This window comes from Impatiens glandulifera, chromosome 1 (genome assembly GCF_907164915.1).
Source record: "Impatiens glandulifera chromosome 1, dImpGla2.1, whole genome shotgun sequence".
Classification (NCBI taxonomy): domain Eukaryota; kingdom Viridiplantae; phylum Streptophyta; class Magnoliopsida; order Ericales; family Balsaminaceae; genus Impatiens; species Impatiens glandulifera.
In genome coordinates this window covers 94,973,284-94,997,507 of record NC_061862.1, presented here as the reverse complement: position 1 = coordinate 94,997,507, position 24,224 = coordinate 94,973,284, and the positions used below count along the sequence as shown (strand labels likewise).

Below are 24,224 nucleotides of genomic sequence, written 5' to 3'. Positions count from 1 at the left end.
TATATATATATATATATATATATAATATGGGAAATGATTAGGTGAGGGAATTTGGTGAGAAAATTTGGTGAGGGAATGATGTGGCATAATCTTATTCTTTCGCGAAAAAATCAAATAATTTCTCTTTTTTCTCTCTTTCCTTCTACTTTTACATTTTTCAGGTCATGCCACGTCATTCCCTCACTAAATTCCCTCACTCTATCACTCCTCATATTATATATACATATATTTCATTCATTTATTTAATTTACTTTTAATTATTTTTTATAATTCTCTTATTTTACTAAAAGTGAAATCTCTTCTTTTTATAAATTAATTATTATTATTTTTAATAATTATTACTTTTTATAATAATTATTATTTTTTATAATAATTTTCTTTTATAATTAATTATTTTATTTTATTCTCTTGAAGTTTTAGATAATTTTTTAGAATTTAAAGATTAATTTATACTATAAAATGGGATGTTGTATATTGTCACATCACATATATATATTTTAACATTTTAAAATATTTCTTCTTAATTTTTTATTTATTAAAATTATTTTTTCCTCCATTTTATTTTATTTATTAAAATCATTAAAAAAAACAGTCACGTACGGTTAAAATATTCATTTTTACACTTATTTATATCACACAAAAATAGTATCCATATATTCTTCTTCACATAAAAATAATTTTTTATTTTATTTATATCATTATATATATTTTTTGAATATTTATACAAATATAAATTTGAAAACTTGATTAATTTACTAATATTAAGAAAAAGAAATGAAGAAAGAATGTGTACATTTACGAATAGAAATAATGAATTGAGGTAGAACTTGAAAATAAATATATTAAAACTATAAGTAAAATTTGACTTATTGATCGAATGCTATATCAACAATAAATAAATATATATATATATTATTTAAGTTTTTGTTATTTTATTTATTAAACTTGATGAATTAAAAAATTGTGAATTATCTTTTTATTTAATTTGATAAAGTGAAAAAATTTAGGTTTTGAGAAAGTTCCTTTTTATTATAAATGGATTTTAAAAAAAATGACTGTTTTTGTCACAGGTTGATTTTTTCAAAATAAACGTAATATATTTTTAACATTAGAATGTAAACTGCAAAGCATGGACAATATTCTAGTAGTGAGAATCTATTCAATAGTAATACAACATATGGATAGAGTATTTACATATCTTAGAGTGTCACCTAAAAAACAAATATTATATTTATTCCAAAAGTTTGAAATTATTGATTTCAAGATAACTAACCAACTAAACTAATTAAGTTAATTTTTACTATCTTTGTTAATTTTACATTACATTATTATACATTTTTATATCATTTAAAAAATAAAAGAAATAAAAGTTGACGTGTCCATGTAACTCATAACTATCAGTTGAAGTCGACATATACTTCCGTTGGCTGGTTTAGGTTAGTAGTGATAAGGAGAGAAAATTTGAGAGAGGGAATGATGTGTCATTCTATCATTGATTGGTAAAATGATAAAGACTGAGGAGGGAGAGAAGAGAGAGAAATTTTGTTACTTTTTCGACATTGCGCCATGTCATTCCCTTTCATATTCCTTCTCCCAAATTTTCTCCCCCGATTATTTCTCGTTTACTTACCAAAAATATTTTTCACTCTCTTAAAATCATGGTTACTTTTTAAATAATTAAACTTTTTTATAAACTCAATCCAAATTTAAAAAACAAATATAACAAATGTAGTTTTCAAGAAGAATTATCTAGTCATATATACGGGTGTAAATGAGTTGAACCATTCGGTCAAAGCTCGATTCGAGTTCGGTCAAAATCGAATTCGAGCCGAGCACGAGCTAGCTCGTTTAATATTCGAGCGAATTCGAGCTTAGGTAAGACTCGCTTGATGGCTCGTCAAGCTTTTTCGAGCTTAATCCTTAATTTTTTTTTATTGTATTAAAATTTGAAACATACATATACGACTATCTATGACTTATTGATTATGATACAGATACCAAAATTTTTGGTACAATAAAAGTATGAGATTTTCAATATTTTAGTATATAAAAATATAACAGAATAATATTTATAAATTAAAAAATTTATATTATATAATACTTATATGAAAATAAATAGATTTGATATTAATTTAATTACATAAACATAATTTTTAAAAATAAAATCAAAATATAATTATACTGTAATATTATTTAATATATATGCAATTTCGTATTATATTTTATAAGATATAAAACTATTTTTATTTCACTATAAAATGTTTTATTTTTTAAAATAAACCTAATGGAGTTTAATAAGTTTTCAAGTTCATCTCAAATACAATACACGACTTTCACAACCATTTTGTAAGAAGACTCCAGAGACCGTCCATTGATGCTTCACAAGTTGATTGTGCTTATGTTGCTGAAATTTTATGTTTGATGAACTATGTTTTGATTTATGGTTGTCTTTTTTTATTAATATATAACTAAAGATTTTAAATATTTGTGTGGTGAACTAGTGATTGATGAATGGTGATTTATGTTTTTTTAATATAAGAAATTAATACATATAAATATATTTAAATTCGAGCTGAACTCGAGCCTATGGTTATATGATCGAGCCGAGTTCGAGTTTAATATTAAAAGTTCGGTCGAGTTCAAACTCGAGCCGAGCCAATAAAAAACGAGTCGAGCCGAACTCGAGTCAGAGCTAATTCAAGCTCGATTCGACTTGTTTACACCCCTAGTTATATATAACTCCTAATTTAATATACATTTTTTTAGATCGTTGAAGAAGTTGTCTAATCAATCATGTGAGGCGATCTAAAATTAATTAAATAGTTAAAATATTTCTTCTTAATTTTTTATTTATTAAAATTATTTTTTCCTCCATTTTATTTTATTTATTAAAATCATTAAAAAAACAGTCACGTACGGTTAAAATATTCATTTTTACACTTATTTATATCACACAAAAATAGTATCCATATATTCTTCTTCACATAAAAATAATTTTTTATTTTATTTATATCATTATATATATTTTTTGAATATTTATACAAATATAAATTTGAAAACTTGATTAATTTACTAATATTAAGAAAAAGAAATGAAGAAAGAATGTGTACATTTACGAATAGAAATAATGAATTGAGGTAGAACTTGAAAATAAATATATTAAAACTATAAGTAAAATTTGACTTATTGAATGCTATATCAACAATAAATAAATATATATATATATATATATATATATATATATATATATATTATTTAAGTTTTTGTTATTTTATTTATTAAACTTGATGAATTAAAAAATTGTGAATTATCTTTTTATTTAATTTGATAAAGTGAAAAAATTTAGGTTTTGAGAAAGTTCCTTTTTATTATAAATGGATTTTAAAAAAAATGACTGTTTTTGTCACAGGTTGATTTTTTCAAAATAAACGTAATATATTTTTAACATTAGAATGTAAACTGCAAAGCATGGACAATATTCTAGTAGTGAGAATCTATTCAATAGTAATACAACATATGGATAGAGTATTTACATATCTTAGAGTGTCACCTAAAAAACAAATATTATATTTATTCCAAAAGTTTGAAATTATTGATTTCAAGATAACTAACCAACTAAACTAATTAAGTTAATTTTTACTATCTTTGTTAATTTTACATTACATTATTATACATTTTTATATCATTTAAAAAATAAAAGAAATAAAAGTTGACGTGTCCATGTAACTCATAACTATCAGTTGAAGTCGACATATACTTCCGTTGGCTGGTTTAGGTTAGTAGTGATAAGGAGAGAAAATTTGAGAGAGGAAATGATGTGTCATTCTATCATTGATTGGTAAAATGATAAAGAGTGAGGAGGGAGAGAAGAGAGAGAAATTTTGTTACTTTTTCGACATTGCGCCATGTCATTCCCTTTCATATTCCTTCTCCCAAATTTTCTCCCCCGATTATTTCTCGTTTACTTACCAAAAATATTTTTCACTCTCTTAAAATCATGGTTACTTTTTAAATAATTAAACTTTTTTATAAACTCAATCCAAATTTAAAAAACAAATATAACAAATGTAGTTTTCAAGAAGAATTATCTAGTCATATATACGGGTGTAAATGAGTTGAACCATTCGGTCAAAGCTCGATTCGAGTTCGGTCAAAATCGAATTCGAGCCGAGCACGAGCTAGCTCGTTTAATATTCGAGCGAATTCGAGCTTAGGTAAGACTCGCTTGATGGCTCGTCAAGCTTTTTCGAGCTTAATCCTTAATTTTTTTTATTGTATTAAAATTTGAAACATACATATACGACTATCTATGACTTATTGATTTTGATACAGATACCAAAATTTTTGGTACAATAAAAGTATGAGATTTTCAATATTTTAGTATATGAAGATATAACAGAATAATATTTATAAATTAAAAAATTTATATTATATAATACTTATATGAAAATAAATAGATTTGATATTAATTTAATTACATAAACATAATTTTTGAAAATAAAATCAAAATATAATTATACTGTAATATTATTTAATATATATGCAATCTCGTATTATATTTTATAAGATATAAAACTATTTTTATTTCACTATAAAATGTTTTATTTTTTAAAATAAACCTAATGGAGTTTAATAAGTTTTCAAGTTCATCTCAAATACAATACACAACTTTCACAACCATTTTGTAAGAAGACTCCAGAGACCGTCCATTGATGCTTCACAAGTTGATTGTGCTTATGTTGCTGAAATTTTATGTTTGATGAACTATGTTTTGATTTATGGTTGTCTTTTTTTTATTAATATATAACTAAAGATTTTAAATATTTGTGTGGTGAACTAGTGATTGATGAATGGTGATTTATGTTTTTTTAATATAAGAAATTAATACATATAAATATATTTAAATTCGAGCTGAACTCGAGCCTATGGTTATATGATCGAGCCGAGTTCGAGTTTAATATTAAAAGTTCGGTCGAGTTCAAGCTCGAGCCGAGCCAATAAAAAACGAGTCGAGCCGAACTCGAGTCAGAGCTAATTCAAGCTCGATTCGACTTGTTTACACCCCTAGTTATATATAACTCCTAATTTAATATACATTTTTTTAGATCGTTGAAGAAGTTGTCTAATCAATCATGTGAGGCGATCTAAAATTAATTAAATAGCTAAAATTAATTAAATAGCTGACATATATAGTTACCGTTTGGATTATCTGAATAATGAAGAGAGAATTGTTAAAAGATATTGTTAGGATTCTTATACTTGCCATGGGTTGATACCCCGTCACTGAATATTTTCTCGTTCCGAGCGACACTAGTCTAGATTGCCACAATACTAGCTAGTCAGCATTTCTAATGATGCAAGAAGATAGAACACCTTGAGAGAGAAAGAGATTGGAGAATATCTTGTTTATTACAAGTGTGAGGTACAAGATTGTAAGGTGTTTGTTTTATGGCCAATACTTGTTTATATACAAGCGGATGGATCATTCTAGATCCTCCTTATAACCTAGGGTTTTCTAGACACTTCTATATTTAACCTAGACCCAAGAATTCCTAGAATCTTCTAAATAATTCTACTAACTACCTACTCTTAAGAACTCTTAAAGAATTCTAGAGAGTTTCATGACCTTACCTACAAAAAGGAACTTTTAGAGAAATTTAGAGAGTTCCATATCCTACCAAAAAATAGGAATTGTTAAAAAATTCTAGAGAGTTTTACAAAATGAAAAAGCATACAAAAATCCAAAATTTTTTAGAAATTACACTTTGTGGGCTTGACATCTTCACCCATTAGAATAGGTCGTGGTCACGATCAGCGCCATTGTGAAAGAGTTGTGACGAAACTAGATCACCACTCTAGGGGAGACTATTTTATTCAAATTTATTATTAGTCTGTCTTTTTTAAATTTGTTCAAATTTATTATTAGTCTGTCTTTTTTAAATTTGTTCAACGGTTTTTAAATAATATTGAGTCTAAAACTTTTAGTTTATTAAATAATATTTTTATCACTTGAACAACCTTCCTAACCAAGGCTATTTGACAAATCTTAGTTGGAATCTAATTACACCAGGTTTGTTATTGAGCAAATGAAAATCTTACAAACAATATTGAGGCAAAAAGCTTAAAAGAATATGAATTCCTTTTTGATAAATTAGTTAGTTGTCTTGCATTTCCTTTTGAATAAAAAATAGTCACATTTTAAGGAAAAATATTTTTAAGATAAATTAAAGAAAATTTAAGGTTTTTTTGGTTATGGATCTTTAAGAATAATTTTTTTAATTATTTAAAAAATCTAAATGGTAATAATTTTGATAAAGCTGTTTTTTTTAATAAATAAAAGTATTAATATATAGTGGTAAAGTAATTTTATTTTAAAAGAAATAAAAGTTATTTAAATTAATAAATTAAATTATATCAGTAAGAGATGGTGAATAAAATAATGTTTGATTATAATGAAATTTTTAGGTCTAGCTATTTGAATTTAGAATTGAGTTGTTTATCCAATGGGGCTGGAATTGAATGAAACGATATTACAAGACTCTAATCATTATAATTTTATTCATTTAAAGTTTTTTCTATGACATTATTTTCGTTTTTCAAATTATTTTATCACATTTTAAAATAAAAAGACGTTTTTGACATTTAAATATTTAAGCATTTTAAATTGTTTGTCGAAAGTGTTTATTTGACTACAAAATAGATGTAATGAAAGATTTTAAAAAAATGAAAATGATAGATTTATTATTCAACATCAATTTTTTTATGATCTATGATATATACATGTTTGATTTTAAATTTGAATATTTTTTTTTTTTTGAGAAATATGAATTCAAAGCTCCCGAAATGTAATTTATGGAAAGACATAAAAAAATAAAAATAGAGAATTAATATATATTTTTAAATGTGATAAATTAATTAAAAAAAAAACAAAAAGACTAACATTAGAATAGATGATTAAGATTAAGACTAAGATTGTGAGTTGATAAAATCAACGCAAATTCAAGTCTCAAACAAACAATTAGACTGAAATTTTTATAAAAAAGAATAAATAAGCCCTCATTGAATTTGACAAATAATGAATAAATAATTAAGATGAAATCAATAATTTATGATCAACCAAACAACAAGTTCCACCATATTCTTGTTCCTCATGTATCAACAAACGAGATAATAATAAAAATATGAATGATAGTCTTAAATATGGTTGGAAAATATGAATTATAGTCTTAAATATGGCTTCCAACGGCTTTAAACAGATTCTCTCGTTGCTAGAAACCCTAAGATATAGCTGATGTCCCAAATACTGTCTTTCCCATTTCGACGATCTCAAATTCCACATTCCTTGATTATCCAAGGATACCATCATCGCTGTCCAAGATTTCTGAAACACCTGTTTTCAAAAAAGTCCATTTTAGTTGCAACTTCTCATCAAAGATCTAAACAGACTCACCAATTTACCTGTACAGTGTGTCGGGTTGTAGCATCCACCAGATTATATGCTTATCTACTGTCATTACTCCATTGCCCAGAACCATAGCTGCAATTCAATTGGGTTTAATCCAAGGCATCAATCAAATTTCAATCAAGAGAGATCCAACTTCTTAAGTTCTTACCCAACAACCCAGAAATCATGACCATTCAGATGCCAAGATTGCAAGTTATCTTCATCGTTCCGAACGATTTCAATAAAGTCATGGAGAGTGTAGGTTCCAATCTGATCATTTGTTTGCAATTTGTAAGTGTAGTTTGAATTTGGAGGTATAGGGCAATTAGTACCCAAAACCCCATCTTGCCATGAATTCTTTCTCTGCTTAATTCCATTCCTACAAATTTAAATTCAAAGGAGACAGTTAACCTCTCCATTTTAGAACATAAAAACAAAACCACATGGAACACAATTTCTACTTGCGAGATTTGTCATTTTCACATTTTAAAATGAGGGATTTCATTAGATTGACACAATAGAAACACTACTCCTAAATTAAGTGGAAATTTATGTGATCAATTGTTAATTTGATGTTATCCTTTCCAATTAGTTCTTAAAACAAAAACATAGTTCATGATATTTAAAACATAATAGGGTTACACTAAGATAGCTCAAGTGGCAAAGAGTCTTACTTAAAATATCAAAGATCTAAGGTTTGATTCTCCTTAAAATATTCTGATTGAAAGGGGGTCGTGCTAACGGGGATTATAACCCAGTCACAATTTTTGCAATATAAATTTAATTGTAAATATTGACTAAGATTTCTACTTTTTTAAGATTTACCATTTTCACATTTGGAAAGGCGACATTTCATTCAATTGACAGTTTGACCAAATACAAACATTACTCATGAAGAGGAGATTTATGTGATCAATTTTTTAGTTTGACAATTATCTTCTCCAATTAGTTCATAAATTGAAAGGTTAGTTCATACTACACATTTAATTGTATTAAGAAAATATTGACTAGGATTACTACTTTCAAAATTTGGCGATTTTAAATTTGGGAAGGTGAGATTTCATTGGATTGACATAATACAAACATTAATCCTGAAGAGGAGATTTATGTGATATGTGATTCATTTTTTAGTTTGACAGTTATCTTCCCTAATTAGTTCTCAAAACGAAAACATAGTTTGTTTGTTTTTAAATTAGGAAGCTAGCACGATCCACCTCAACTTAGAAAGCATAGTTGCATTAAAAACATAATTAGATTATTGTACTAAAAATTTAATTGCATTAGGCAATTATCAACAAGGAACATTCCTACTTTTTCGATATTTCACATTTTCACATTTGAAAGAGAAGATTTCATTGGATTGACATGAAGCAAACATTACTCCTTAAGAGGAAAATTTTGAAAAACTCATTTCAACACGCTTATGAACACCAAAACATGTCTATTCAAGAAAGAAATACAAATTATGGCCTCATTTGAAAACACTTATCTTTCTGTATCTGGATTATAATTTGAAAATCTCATTTCAACAAACTTATGAACACCAAAACATGTCATATTCAAGAAAGAAGAAAAATCATAATTATGGCCTCATTTGAAAACACTAATTTTTCTGTATCTGGATTAGAAAGTGCAAAATTCTATTAAACTAGAAAATGGAAGTATGCTGCTCAATGGATATAGATCTTCAACATTTTGAACATCAAAACTTAAAGATTATGAGAAAAAAAGAGAGAGTATATATACCATGTCAAGAGAAAAGGTTGATCCAGATTGTTAATGACATTGATGACTATATTATCATTTGTAACAGTATCAATTTGAGGTCCAGGGAATTGACCATTGATAAGAATGACCTTCAAAACCCAAAAGCAGAAAAAACAAGTTATTCATTCTGATTGAGACATATAATCAAACAGTTTGCAATCATGAAGAAAAAGAGAAGAAGAACCTGTTGGGAGACATTTAGAGGAGCAGCAGTTCCATAAGTAACCACCCATGTGAAGTATTTGTAAGGGTCCTCTGCTTTTACCAGACAACAGCCGCTCAAGAAAACCAAAATCAGACCGCAAATCAAGTCTGACTTAAAACCCTAAAGAGGTTTCTCTGAACTATTTCCTAACCCTTGTTTGTGTTTCTTAAAAAATGAATGAAGAAGACGATGATCCTTACGGCTCTCGATGATAGATGATTGCTGAATCAGTGAGTCACAGGAATCTTACCTACGCAAATGCCCTTTTGCAGGTGAAGAGGAGGTTTTGTTTGATGATGATTCTGATTCACAGCAACAATGAAATGCCAGTCAGAATCATCAAGGGCTTGGCTTCTTTAACCCCGGGCAATGGAGATACAAAGCAAGATCAACAGAATATACAGAAGACATCCGATCCGGTAAAAGGGCTTTGCATCTCCATCATCCATCATTAGACAAAATTTCCGCTTCGCCTACAAAAGGGCATTTGCACAGGTAGAATTCCTGTGACTCACTGATTCGGTAATCATCGATGATATCATCGAACCTTAAGGATCATCTTATTCTCCATTCATTTTTTAAAGCTCTAATACCATTTCAGAATAAAGAAGAGGTTGTATTGAATCATTATTTGTAGAGTTATATATATATATATATAGCATTATAATTATAATGAACTTACAAGAAAATTAATATCTTATAAAACATTTTTACTTATAAATTAAATAATTAAAAATAAGACATAATATAAAAAAATCCACATCAAAGTATCTCTAATCATTTTTCAATCCATATTAACCATTTTTTACTATTTATATAAATCAAAATTATTTAAAAATAATCACTTTATTATTAAATAGTAATCACTGCATCTAAACCTTTTTACTTTACATAAAGTAACATGGGGTTTCTTTTTCAAATATAGTTGGTTACCCTAAATGAAAAAGGGGAAGAAAAGAAAGAAAAGTGTGGGTACGGGGAAAGAATATTAGACATGGAAATCGACATGAGAATATATATTCTTGGCTAACTCAAAAGTAAGATTTCTTCGTATATTTTTTAAAATAAATAAATGGATGATGGGATATAATATTATACATATTAATTTTTTGGTAAGTAAAAAATAAGATATATATAGAGAAGTAATAAGGGAGAGAATGATGAGTCATTATATCATTTGTTTTGAAAAATGATAAAATGTGAGAAGAGAGAAGAAATAAAAAAATTTTTGTTATTTTTTTTATTAAACCACGTCATTCTTTTTAAAATTCTCTCTCCTAAATTTTCTTCCGAATATATATATATATATATATATACTTTGTGGCCTCGTTTGATTCGGCATTAATAAACCGCGTTTGCGTAATAAGCTGCTACATAAAAAAATTATAATCAAACAAAAAATTATAATCAAACACTCGATTTGAGTTTAAACTTAATTTTTTCTCTCCTCAGCCTTTAAAATTATCATCTCAGCATTTTTCTCTCTTTATCATTTTTAAATATTTTTTTATTCATTCGCTCTCATCTATTCATTATTTTCTAATTATTTTATTCATTCTCTCTCATCTATTTCAAATATTTATAATATTTTTATATATTTATATAAAACTATTATAATAAAAAAACATATATAGTTTTAAATAAATGAATTTTTTATTTATAATTATAGTTTTAAAAATCAACCTCGCCTAAATTAATTATCAAAAGTACCAATTACAATTAAAATAAATCAAACTTGACTCGAAATAAATAATAATACAAATAGGGTGAGGGAGCTAAAAAAAATAATTGACAATAGAAAGATTGGGTAAGAGAAAAATGATTGAAATTAAAAAATATATATAATAATAATAAATTACTTTTTTTTATTCATATCATTTATTTTAAAACATATTAATTTTTAATTTAATTCATTTATTAATATTTAAAATTATATATTAACAAAAATTTATAAATATTAATATATTAATATAATTTATTTATAAATATATATTATTTTTTAATTTAAATCATTTATTAATATTTAAAATTAAATGAATAAATATATATAATATTATATATATATATAATATTAATTATTAAATAATATTATAAATATAAAAAATAAATAAGTTAAGCATATAAGTTAAATCAAACATATCCAAGTTTAATGATTAAATAAGCTGTGATCATATTAAACGTACCGAATAAATTGGCTAAATAAGTTGAATCAAACTAGCCCAGCCCAGTATTACACTGATGGAAGGAAGTGGTTGTAGGAGGTCAGGATGAATAACAGCCTTTTCACCAATGGGTTTTCCTTGAAACGGCATTTTGATTCTTACACTTGGATTTGGATTCTCATCTCACCTTTCCGGTTAGTTTTAGTTTGTTTCATCCGCTCTAATTTAAGTCTGGTTCGGATTTCAGGTTTTATAATAACCTGGATTATTTAAAAATAACGACATAGGCAAGATTTTGACGGAAAAAAAACAATTTTACAAATAAAATAATGTTTATTAGATTTTAAGTTATTTAAATAATCGTAACCCAATTAATCTCTGGTTAGTTAATGATTTCATTATAATTCTTTAGTTCAAAATTTATTTAGTCAAGTTTGCTGCTATTAAGCTTAATCAAATTAATACTACAATATTTTATTTTCTCCATCTTTAATTTGTTTTTTTTTTTTGTTTTTTTAATGATTGTTTATTTAAATAGAAAGTAAATAAATAATAAAAGAATAAAAAAGAAAAAGACAAAACACATTAACATCAAGGCTCATCTTGGAGCTTGTTTGATCTTAAGTTATTTTGATTTTCTAAAAAAATAGGTTACTGAAAGAAGAAAAAAAAATAATTAAATCTCAAATATCCCATTTTTTTTAATAAATAATATTTTTTAAGAAAAAACCCATAAAATCCTAGGAAATTGAAGAAGATCAAACAAGTTCCAAGGACTCGATTAAACAAACATGGTGTGATGTGACTGAACTTCAAAGCTTTAATTATTTTGCTACATGTGTTTTTAGGAAGATCCAAAGTGCATCTTGTATAATTAAATATGAATAAAGGTGATTAAAAATAACTAAAACGCATAGAGAAAGAAGTCTAAATAATTAAATGATAGTCACCAAGTTATTTTCTTCCTGTTCATAAAAAATGTGCAGCCCCGTTTGATTCACTCTTATTTGTAACAGTTTATTTATTTAATTATTATAGACAATTTATTTACCCTCCTCTTGATAGGTTCTCGAAATCAAACAAGGTCAGTATTATAGGACTCTTTCATTTTGAGCTCATTTAATAAAAGATTTTTCGGATAAAATTCAGTTTTTATCCTAAAATTCAAACATTTTATCAACAATCAAATCAAACAATTTTATCATTTAAATACTAAAACTACCCTTTAATTTTATTCTCTCTAAACCATCATTCTCTCACCTACACTATATCCTCTAAATTCAAAAAATAAATTAATATTCAAATTTTAAAAACTAATTTTTTCATATTTTTTATTCAACAAGGTTTCCTTGTAGAATAAAATTAAAGTAAAACTCACCAAACTCTTTTTTCAATCAAAGTCTTTGTTTGTTTTTCCTTTTTAGTAAATGCATTATAAATATTCGTAATATAAAGAATACAAAAGCACGACAGCATCAATCACTTTTTAGTAAATGCATTATAAATATTCGTAATATAAAGAATACAAAAGCACGACAGCATCAATCAGACTGTGTGACGCTGCCACATTATGAAATTTCTCTCTCTATATTTATTTATATATTGATAACAAATACATTAATTGGATTTAATTTAAATCATTTCTTTATTACATTATCAACAACTATTCAACTAAATTAAATTAATACATTAATGTTACTTTAAATTAGATTATTTAATTATAAAAACTAAAAATATTTTATTCAACTATTATATATAATTTTACTCATTTTTTAAAGTTATTTTAAAAATTTAAACAAAATTAATTTTTTAATTAATTATTTCTCAAAAATAAAATCAATAAAATTAATTAAATTACTAAAATACATTTTATTTTATATTATTTATTTTTATTTTATTTATATATAACAATATCTTTTAAGTCTTTTTAACAAAAATAATTATTACCTCCTCAAAATCATTAATAATTATAAATTTTTTCTCCATTTAGGTTTTTAAAAACCCCAATCCCAATCCAAACAAAGCCTTACAACCTTCTTTTATAATTATTTTTCCAACTTTTTAAAATAAAATTTATGGAATGGTTGTTGGTTTAAATAATAAAACGATCAAACTATAACCAATTAAATAAAAAGTTCAAAGAATGACAAAAACTGTAAAATGTACAAAAATTCTTATAATGTCACTGTTAATATTGCATTGATAACATTGTGTAGAATTAACCACAAACTATCTATATATTCTCAAACTAACATAGGTGGTTACGAAATTATTCTTAAAAAAAGATAAAATTTGAGATAAAAAAATAATATTAAACTATTTTAGTTTATTATTAAACTTAGTTATCTATATATATATATTATATATATATATATAATATTTAACAATTTTATTAATATTATAACTAATTATTAAAATAAATTATAAATTTAATTATTTAGAAATATATAAATATATTTATATATTTAAATTATTAATTATATATAATATAATATAATAAATATAACTTAATCATTTTCATAAATACTTACACAATACTAATTAATTTAGAATACATTTATAAGTACTAATATTTATTCAATTTATAAATTTTATAATAATTAATTTAAATAAATGAAATTAAAATAATTAAAAATAAAATCAAAATATAATTAAATAATTAATTTAATTAATTATTATAATAATTAAATTTTAATTAAATAAAATGATGGCAAAAAAAAAAAAAATAAAATAATTTGGGTTAAATGTTTTACTCATTTTATCTCAAATTAATTTTAAGAAAAAATCAAGATAAATTAAAATAAATAATTTAGGATAAATGTTATATTCATATTTTATTAACTCAAAAATATAAATAAATAAATTGTATATTTATTAAAAATATTTAGTATATTTTATAGGTTAAAAATAAAGTCAAAATGGTAAAGAAAAAAAAATCAATTTCAAACAAACCATTAGACAAAAAATGGAGCGTGATCTAACGCAACCAAAATTAAGAGGATTAGTTGCAGTAGACTCTACAACCATTGGATGAGCGTTGGAAGCTCATCCAACTCACGAGAGTCATCTACGTCCCCCACTGCAATATAGGAGACGCGCGCCCGTGAAGCACAAAATCGACTAATGTGCGCCTCATCGTCGTTAGCCTAGACGTAACGGAAAGCCCGAACGCAGACGAAATGTGAACGGAGTGTCCGACATTCGATTTTTTGCCCGAAACAATGTCGTTTCGCCTGATTTGTCTTCTTTCTCGCGACAACGAACTAGAAGCTCCATCTTTGATTTTTCAAAGATGGAAATTTGTCGTTTCTCCATCTTTTGAACGTCAAAAGGTGAAATGATCACCCTTATCATGTGATCATTTCCCCTACTCTTTGAGGCATCATAACAGCCTATACCAGCAAGTAGCCGGAGATCAAACAAAAGATCATTAATGACCTTTTGACTTAATCTGATCCACTTGCTTAGTGAACCGACCTTGAGAGAATATAAATAGCCTCCTCTAGGCAAACCAAAGTCAAAAGATCCACTATCAACCTCTTAGTCAAGCCCATGCACAAATCCACCATTAAAAAGATTTAGGATTTTTTTGAAATTTTGAAAATTTTGTATAAGGCTATAAGGTTATGATTCAAGAATTTAGGAAGATTTTCTAAGAGTTATGGAGTGTTCTCTAACTCCAAGTAAACTTCTAATCATAATGTAATTCGAATTACTAGTTTGAAATGAAATTTTATATTTTAATTTTGCCAGTTGCATATACTACCCGATTATCTGTTTTTTTATTGAAGAACGATCATATGATCATTTATAAGTTTTCTGTTGAAACAAAATCGAATCAATCAACTTAAATCGGAAAACCCAAAATTTAATTTTAATTTTTTTCAAAAATGTTTTTGTTCTTGAGTTATTACTTAAGAACAACAACCAAAAAGTTTCTCAACATGTTTATAAGGATATTTGGAACATATTTGAGCAAATTCCAAATCATCCCGATCATGTTTGATAAAAAAAATTCAGTTATTGAATTGGTTAAAATGAAAAGTCAGTATTCATATTTTGGTTTCATTCAATCACATGAAGCATAAACAAGATATTGGTAAACTCAGTGATGGCAACGGGTACCCTACCCGCCGGGTAGTGAAGTATCCATCTCCGAACCCGATTTTCAAATTACTACCCGACCCCGACCCTGAATCCGACGAGTAACTCTATTTATATCCCCATCCCCGATTCGTCGGGTACCCGATCTCCGACGGGTACCCCATTACCCGATATTAAATATTAAAAAATTATATTTTAATTAACTAAAATTATATAAATTAAATATAATATGTTACTACAAAATATAATTAACCTAAAACTAGTAATAAATATTATATCCTTAAACAGAAAATCATCCACACTATAAAATATAAATTCATTCATACTACAAAAATAAAAATAAACTTAAAAGTGATAGAGCATAATTTTTAATTAAACACAAAACTTCAAAATTCATCAAATTAGTTCTCATAAAAAAAACATCCTTCTTGAATACACTTCTTCAACCCATTTAATTACAACCTACAAAATCAATAAAAAACAATCATTATTAACAAATACAAAATAGACTAATAACATACCTTAAATCTTTGATAAACAATTAATTACTTAGAAAATAATAATTAATATAATTCTTTTACCTGGTATTATATATTAATATTTTTCCAAAAATATTTATAAAAATAAATAACTAATATGTTGAACTATTATTCTCTAAATATAGTTAAACATAATATTTAAAAAAAAACTATTTTATTTATAAACTAATATATTGAATTAAATATAAAGAACTTTTAATATTCCTTAAAAAAACTCTTTTTGACCCTTTATTTTTACCTTCATAAAAAATAAATTTATTTATTGTATTACTTTATTAAATTATAAATTATTTCATAAAAAAATATTTAATAATATTAATATTCTATTATAATTTAGAAACCTAGTTTGTTAGTTGTAAAATCCATCTAACACTTGGATAAATTTATATAATGTTTGATGTAGTTTATTTAATCTGAGTCAAATAACTAATAACTGATAGACATATTATATATAATGAAAGTATGCATAAATCTCTTGTCGTATATATCAGTTATGTCTAGTATTGAAGAGATTCCACATATTAAATAAAAAGTCTATAAATAATTAAAGTATTACTTACCTACTTGTGTTGTATACTTGTAGTTATGTAGATTTTACAGAAAAAATCAACTTTGTTGTTGTTAAACGGAAGAAGAAGCTACAAAATAAATATTGAAGATTAAGTAAATAAATAAATATAAGATTGTAAAAGTTAAAGAAGATAGAAGTTGAAGACTTAAACTTTTGAAGTAAGGTTGAATGAAGATATATGAGAGGGAAACATTTATTACAAATTAATGAAATTATGTTAAGTGTGCATGATGTATGTAGGAAATGATGTTAAGAGTAATGATAAAATAATTAATATATTTATTTAATGATAGTTAATTAGTTAGTAGTTGGAATTTGATAAGTCACTTAAATTTTATTAATATATATTAATATTTAATATATTCGGGTATCGGGTATCAGGTTGGGTTTCTAACACTCCCCACCCCCGACCCCGAACTTGATCAGGTATTATTTTTCACTCCCCATCCCCGACCCCGACCCCGAACCCGATTTAAAATACCTGAATCCGGTCATCGGGCAGGGGCGGATCCAGGATGGAAAATTACCTGGGCTGACTCCAACTTGCATTTAAGATTTAACTTTCTATGCTCCGCTTTTTTTCCAATAAAATTTCCACAATTATTAGAAGATGGAGACTCGTCATGCCCTCTCAATGCACACATTTCCAAAGTGAGCCACCGAGTGTTTTCAATAGTTGCTGTAAGTCGTAATCTGTTATTTTGTTTTTCATCTGAAGACTGTGAATTCAATACTTTGTCAATATGACAATGATATTCATTAGATTATCAAGATATTCAACTACCCTATTATGTGGTGAAATATTACATCTTATATGCATAACAAAAGAGCATATATCCCCATCATTAACTCGCTTTCAATATTTGAATCCATCTATTGTAAATGTAGGTTTTTTGGGTTGCTTATATTCAAACAAGAAAGATGGGAAACAAAAAGCAGCATCTTTCAAAATAGAGTATTCTAACCAAGTAAATTTCTTAAATCAATGACTTTGGAACCGTTAATTTTGATTTCCAAATTTGGGGAATATGTCACGTCCCATTTTTATGGGGTGCAAACATCGAGCCACGAGGTGTACTTCCATGATATTTCAGAATGCAAGTCTATGTAATCTGTGCTCAAGGGGCTTGTGCATAGATACGAGGGACCGTGTGAGGAATGTTTCAAGGAAGAGGTTGAAGAGTATCATGCCAAGGTCGAACCGATGACGGCCACGACTAAGGTGGGGGAGTATGTCACGGCCCATTAGAGTCACGACCCAATCCCGGGGGATGTCGAGGCTCATTAAAGTTTTGGCCTGATAGTGCGCTAATCTTCTTAGCCAAGGAGAGGCCTAGTTACCTACGTGGGCCCAACGAATCTTCTAATCAAGGAAGAGATTGGAAGATAATCTAATTAAGGAAGGGATTGGAAGATATATTCTAATCAAGGAAAGGATTATAATATATATTCTAATTAAGGAAGAGATTACAAGGGATATTCTAAATTAGGTAGGGATATTCTTGCTATGAAAGGAATATCCTAAATTAGCGTAATTAAATTGTAATTAGACGTAATTCATAATTTAATACGTGTAAGTTCTATAAATACCTTGAAGGTATTCCATTGTAATTATCAAGTATTCTTTCTAATACAATCTTATTCTCAAGCTTTGCTTTTCTCTCTCTAAGTATTCTTGCGTTTGAGTTCTCTTGCATTGTGAAAAAGGGCTTACTAGCTAGAATCTGAGTCGATCTAGCCTAGTGTCACACAGATCTAATTTTAGCCCGTGACAAGTGGTATCAGAGCGAGGTTGAACTTCCGCATTCAAGCTGTAAGAAATGGATTCACGAACTACCGTCACTAAGGTTCCGACCGGCCAACATAAGGACAAGGGATCCCAGAGGGATAAATCCGTCGAGAGAGGTGCTGCTATGGAAGCGCGGGTGACCCAGCTTGAAGAAAGCATGAGCGATCACCAAGAAGCTCTCGAAGTGTTTAGCGCGGTGGCCGAGAGGGTGACGATGTTGGATGAGGGTGCTGAAAAGTTGGAGAATGAGTTAATGGGGATCATTAACGGTTCGAATCGTAGCATTCGTGACGAAGTGCTAGGATCGGTTCGAGGAGAGGTTAATGATATCTGTCAGAAGGTGCTTGATCCAATCTGGGGAGAAGTCCATGCGATGGTTGAGACCCTCAAGAGGGAAATCTTGGGGAGGCTAGAATCGATGGAAATGTGGATTGCGAGGAATGTAGGGGAACATAGAGGTGCGGCACCTCAACGGATAGATGTTCCTAAGCCAACTCCATTCAAAGGCTCGAGGAGCGCAAGGGAAGTGGAGGACTTCCTTTGGAACATGGAGAGGTACTTTCGGGCATCAAGCATACTTGATGATCGTGACAAGTTGGAGACGGAACCTTTCTTCCTACAAGAGATGGCATTGCTGTGGTGGAGGAGGCGAGAAGGACATATTGAACGAGGGATCTTGAGGATGGAAACGTGGGAAGACTTCAAGACCGAGTTCAAACGCCTGTTCTTCCTAGAGAATGCCGAGTACGAGGCTAGGAAAAAGTTGAGTCAATAAGTTGATATGACCTCATCTTTATATAAGCTCGTCTAATTTCATCCATTTGATTAAAAGGATATTTCCATATCGAAATACGTAATGCTGGATAAAGTTTAAGAGAACTTACATCAACATAAATTCTAGGAGATTTGTTAGGTTCTTGAGCAGAGATATCAAATTCTTTATTTAAATACCGAAACAAACCAATGTAACTATTTTAACTTGTTTATTAATATTAATTTATATTTTTTTATAAAATTTTGAAATAATTTAAAATTAAGAAATATAAAACAATATTATTATTTTAATTTTTATATTTGTATAATAGAAAATATTGTTAGTATAAAATAAAATATTAATAATAATTATAAATTAGTTTATATAAAAATTATATTTCAAAATATAATATTAAAGGTGAGACATGGTTTGATCACCCGACATCATATTCAAAGTTTAATTACATAGCCAACTGGGCTAAGAGTCTTATGTCAAACATATATATAAAATATTTTATTTTAAGATTTTAATTTAGGTGGGGCTGGAGCCCACCCTAGCCATGCGTGGCTCCGCCCTTTTCATCGGGTACCCAGAGGTATCGGGTATACGGGTATCCATTTCCATCCCTAGGCAAACTCCTTACGTTTCATTAAACATTAAAACTCAAAAACACGTTTTCTGTACCAAAACTGTTTGAGTTGAATGGAACATCATCTCGATCGAATGACACATCAAGATGATGTTATAAATGATCATGTGAACTTTACAAAGTTTCACATACCCTTGGATCAAAGGATCAGAGCCTCAAACGAAATCATTAAACTTGTTGTTTGATGTTCTTGAGGACCGATAAACTTAGCCTAGACTTAACCTATGACCGAGAATCCTTCACACCTAGGGCCGGAAAAAGTTAACCCAAGGCTAACCTAGGACCGAGTGTTCTTTGTACCAAGAACCAAAGAAAGTTATCCCAACTCGGACCGAGTGTTCTTCATACCATGGACTCCCGCACTCGACCGATGATCCTCGCATCCGATCGAGGGCCTCCTACACCCAGACCGAGGACTCCTGTATCTGACCTAAAGTCTTTAGCACCTCGTCCAAGAGTTCTCGCACATCGACCGAGGAATCTCGACCCATGACCAAAGTTTTAGCCCAGGACCGATGGAAATCATACCCAAGATCGAAGGAAATTGAACAGTAGACCGAGAACACTAGTTTAGGGCCTATTTGGTTCCTTAATATTTCAAAATTATTTTTTTAAATCTACACAAAAAAATAGAAAATATTTTCAAATATTTGTAAAATATTTTCACAATATTTTGATAAGGACCTGTTTGAGATTTATTTTTAAATCTTAATACCTTTAACTGGTATTTTTAGGTACATTCCACATTAATTGTCGATATTAGCCCCGGGAATCAACATTTAAATATTGTTGTTAAAATTTTAAATACACGAAAAATATGTGCATGCCTCGGACGTGAAGAATAATTGGTTAAATAAAATCTAATAAAATTAATTTTTCTAAAAACCAAGATTTTATAAAGTAGAGACTATTATTAAACGAGTACGGATGATATATAGTAAAAACTCTTTCTCGAGTATTACCAAACTACGAACCAAAAATAGACTCAGGTTAAATTTATGTTTATAAACGTATAATTTTATTGATTTTAAAAATTAATTGAGATTATTTTCAAATAAATAATCTTTTAAATTAATTATTTTTAATTAACTTAAATACAAAAATTTTTAATCCAATTTTAATTTATTTATTTTAAATCTAAGAAGATTATTTGAAATCATTATAATTAATTTCAAAACTTTATTATTTATTTCTATAATTTTTTTAAAATAATATTTTATTTTAAAAAAAATCTTAAAATGTTTCGAATTTTTAACTTTTTTGAGAAAAGGGTTTTCTGGTGTTACAATATTAACCATTATAATACAATAACTTAATAGTTAATAAAAAAATTATTATAATCGTCATATTTTTAAACGATTAACAATTAACAATCTTGCTAAAAACATAATTGATTATGTCTTGTATGATTTTATTGGCTACATATACATAAATTATGATCATTCTTGAGTTATATTGATAAAATTTCCTAATTTGGTGAAGGGTTTTCAAAAATATTTAAGATTATTCTTTTCAAATTTACTTCATTTTTTTATACATTTCACACTACCATAATACGATAAAGAAAAAAGAAAATAAATTAAAGAGTAAATGAGATGTGAGAGAAGGAACTATGGCCTAACCTGCTCTAAAAGATATAAAAAATTCACATTAAAGGATCTCTAATATTTTTCAATCCATATAATTACATTTTACTATTTATATCAATAAAAAAAATATTTAATAATAATCACTTCATTATTAAATAGTAATCCCTGCATCTAAAACAAGACCTTTTTACTCTATTTAAAATAATATGTGATTTTTTTTCAAATATAGTTGGTTACCCTAATTAGTTGAATAATTAATGAAAAAGGAAAGAAAAGAAATAAAAGTGGTGGGCATGGAAATCGACAGGAAAATATATTGATTGAAGGACGTAGTTGTAGTAGGTCAGGATGAACAGCAGCCTTTTGTCCAATGGGTTTTCTTTGAAACGTCATTTTGATTCGTACAGTTGGATTTGGATTCTCATTTGCACCTTTGGTTAGTTTTAGTTTGTTTATTTTTTTCGCTCAAATTTGTTCGGATTTGAATTTTTCAAATAATCTGAATTATTTAAAAATAATGACAGTGGCAATGATTTTGACGACATCAACAATTTTACAAATAAAATAATGTTTATTAGATTTTAAGTTATTTAAATAATCATAACCTAACAAACCTTCATTATAATCAACCTTCATTATAATGGTTTAGTTCAAAATTTATTTAGTCATATTTGCATCTATTAAGTTTAATCAAATTAATACTACAATATTTTCTTCACTCCATCTTTAATTTTTTTTTCTAAATTATTTATTTATTTAAATAGAAAGTAAGTAAATAATAAAAGGAATAACAAAATCCATGCTAAGTGTCACGGCCCACTTAAGTTGGATGGAAAAATCAGCCCACAAAGGAAAAATATCTAGAAAGATCTCTAAAATATTCTAGAAGTGTCCAGGTCTTTCCTTCCAAGATTTCTCTAGAATTCTCTAGGAAGTACTTAATGTAAATAGTCCAAAGATGTGTCTAGAATTATTTAGGACTTACTAAATGTAATTAAATATTAGAAGTCTCTAGAAAGACCTAGAATAATGGAGTATCTAGAATGATCTCCTCCCTTGTATATAAACAAGTCTTGGTCATTAAGTCTAGCACCAAGTAATTGAATACAAATCATTTCTCCAAGCTCTCACTCTCACTCTAAAGTTTCCTTCTTGCACTTTCAAACAGGTTGACTAGTTAGCATTGTGGCAATACTAATCTAGGACCGCACGGGACCGAGGAAAATCAAGCATTCGAAAGTTAGCCCGTGACAAGTGGTATCAGAGCAAGCGTTTTGTACTTCCGCACTCACGTTGCAAGAAATGGAATCAGGATCGAACGTCACAAAGGTTCCGACCGGCGAACAAAAGGACAAGGCGCCCAAGAGGGGAAGGTCCGTTGAGAGGAATGCTGCCATGGAAGCGCGGGTGACCCGGCTTGAGGAAAGCATGAGCGAGCATCAAGAAGCTCTCGAGGAGTTCAGCACGGTGGCCGACAAGGTGGCGGAGTTGGACGAGGCAAGTGAAAAATTGGAGAATGAAGTCATGAGCATCATCAACAACTCAAATTGTGGCATTCGGGACGAAGTGCTTGGAATGGTTCGAGGTGATGTCAATACTATTCAGAACGAGATCCTCGCAACAGTCCGAGGTGAACTACAACAAGTCCATCAAGGAGTACGTGAAGGAGTTCCAAGAACTGATGCTCGAGTTGCCAAGTCTCACCGAACAGGAGGCCCTGTTCACATTTGTCAACGATCTGAAGACATGGGCACAACTAGAGCTCTAGAGGGCCAAAGTACAAAATGTTTCCGAAGCCATTGCGGTCGCGGAAAGACTGATCGAGCTGAAAGTGTCCACGGATAGGCCGAAGTTTAGCAAGGAGAACAAGGAGAAAGGTGGGGGAGACCGCCCATCCAAGAAGTGGCATCCAAACAACAACTCGGGGAAGCAAACCGAAGAATCGGGTAAGCGAGCTTGTCATATTTGCGGTGCTACTAACCATTTGAAATTCATGTGCCCGTTCAAAAGAAAGAAGGTTGCGGCTGTGCAAGGGACCGAGCCAATCGAGGAAGAAGAAGAAGGGACTCAAATGGGATCCCTAAAACTGCTTAATGCGGTCAAGGCTAGTGTGGTGGAACTGGTCAAGGGAACAAAGAGGGGCTCGATGTTCGTGGAGGCCTTGATCGGAGGAAAGCGTGTCAAAGCACTAGTCGACACGGGTGCCACCCACAACTTCATGCGTGAAAGTGTGGCCAAAACGTTGGGTCTCAGCATCAACCCAACAAAGGGGACCATCAAGTCCGTTAACACAACAGCCAAGCCGGTGGCCGGGGAGGCGAAGAGCATACCAACTCAGATCGGGGACTGGAAAGGAGTGGTCTCTTTCACCGTAGTCCCTATGGATGATTACGACATAGTGTTGGGGCTGCGATGGTTCGACCAGGTACGTGCTTGTATCATTCCCTACTCTGATTCTCTAATTATCTTGGACCACGAAAAGACTAGTGCAATACCAGCAAAGAGAGAATCAGAGGGGAAGGGCATGCTCTCGGCAATGCAATTCAGCCGAGGTCTGAAACGTTGTGAAGAAACGTTTGCGGCTTTTCCCATGGTGGATGATGAGGATGACCCCAAAGGAAAAGGAGAGATACCCAAGGAGGTCCAGGCGG

At 28.6% G+C, this 24,224-nt stretch overlaps 1 protein-coding gene across 1 annotated transcript; it reads right to left on the bottom strand.

The window, feature by feature from the left end:
* Positions 1–7,087: 7,087 nt before the first annotated feature.
* On the bottom strand, positions 7,088–11,728 carry LOC124936870 (L-ascorbate oxidase homolog). Its single transcript, XM_047477404.1, has 7 exons — positions 11,651–11,728; positions 9,667–9,718; positions 9,396–9,523; positions 9,191–9,300; positions 7,614–7,823; positions 7,459–7,537; positions 7,088–7,390 (listed from the first exon to the last, which is right to left on the bottom strand). The coding sequence occupies exons 1-6, from the start codon at positions 11,726–11,728 to the stop codon at positions 7,501–7,503; spliced, it is 615 nt and encodes a 204-aa protein (XP_047333360.1). The 3' UTR covers positions 7,088–7,390; positions 7,459–7,500.
* Between the last annotated feature and the right edge of the window lie 12,496 nt (positions 11,729–24,224).

Coding starts and splice junctions, on each gene's coding strand:
- LOC124936870 (XM_047477404.1), bottom strand. CDS start 11,728: ATGCCGTTTCAAGGAAAACCCATTGGTGAAAAGGCTGTTATTCATCCT. Junction 9,301..9,395: donor CTCTAAATGTCTCCCAACAG/GTTCTTCTTCTC, acceptor TGGGTTTTGAAG/GTCATTCTTATCAATGGTCA. Junction 7,538..7,613: donor CATGATTTCTGGGTTGTTGG/GTAAGAACTTAA, acceptor ATTGAATTGCAG/CTATGGTTCTGGGCAATGGA.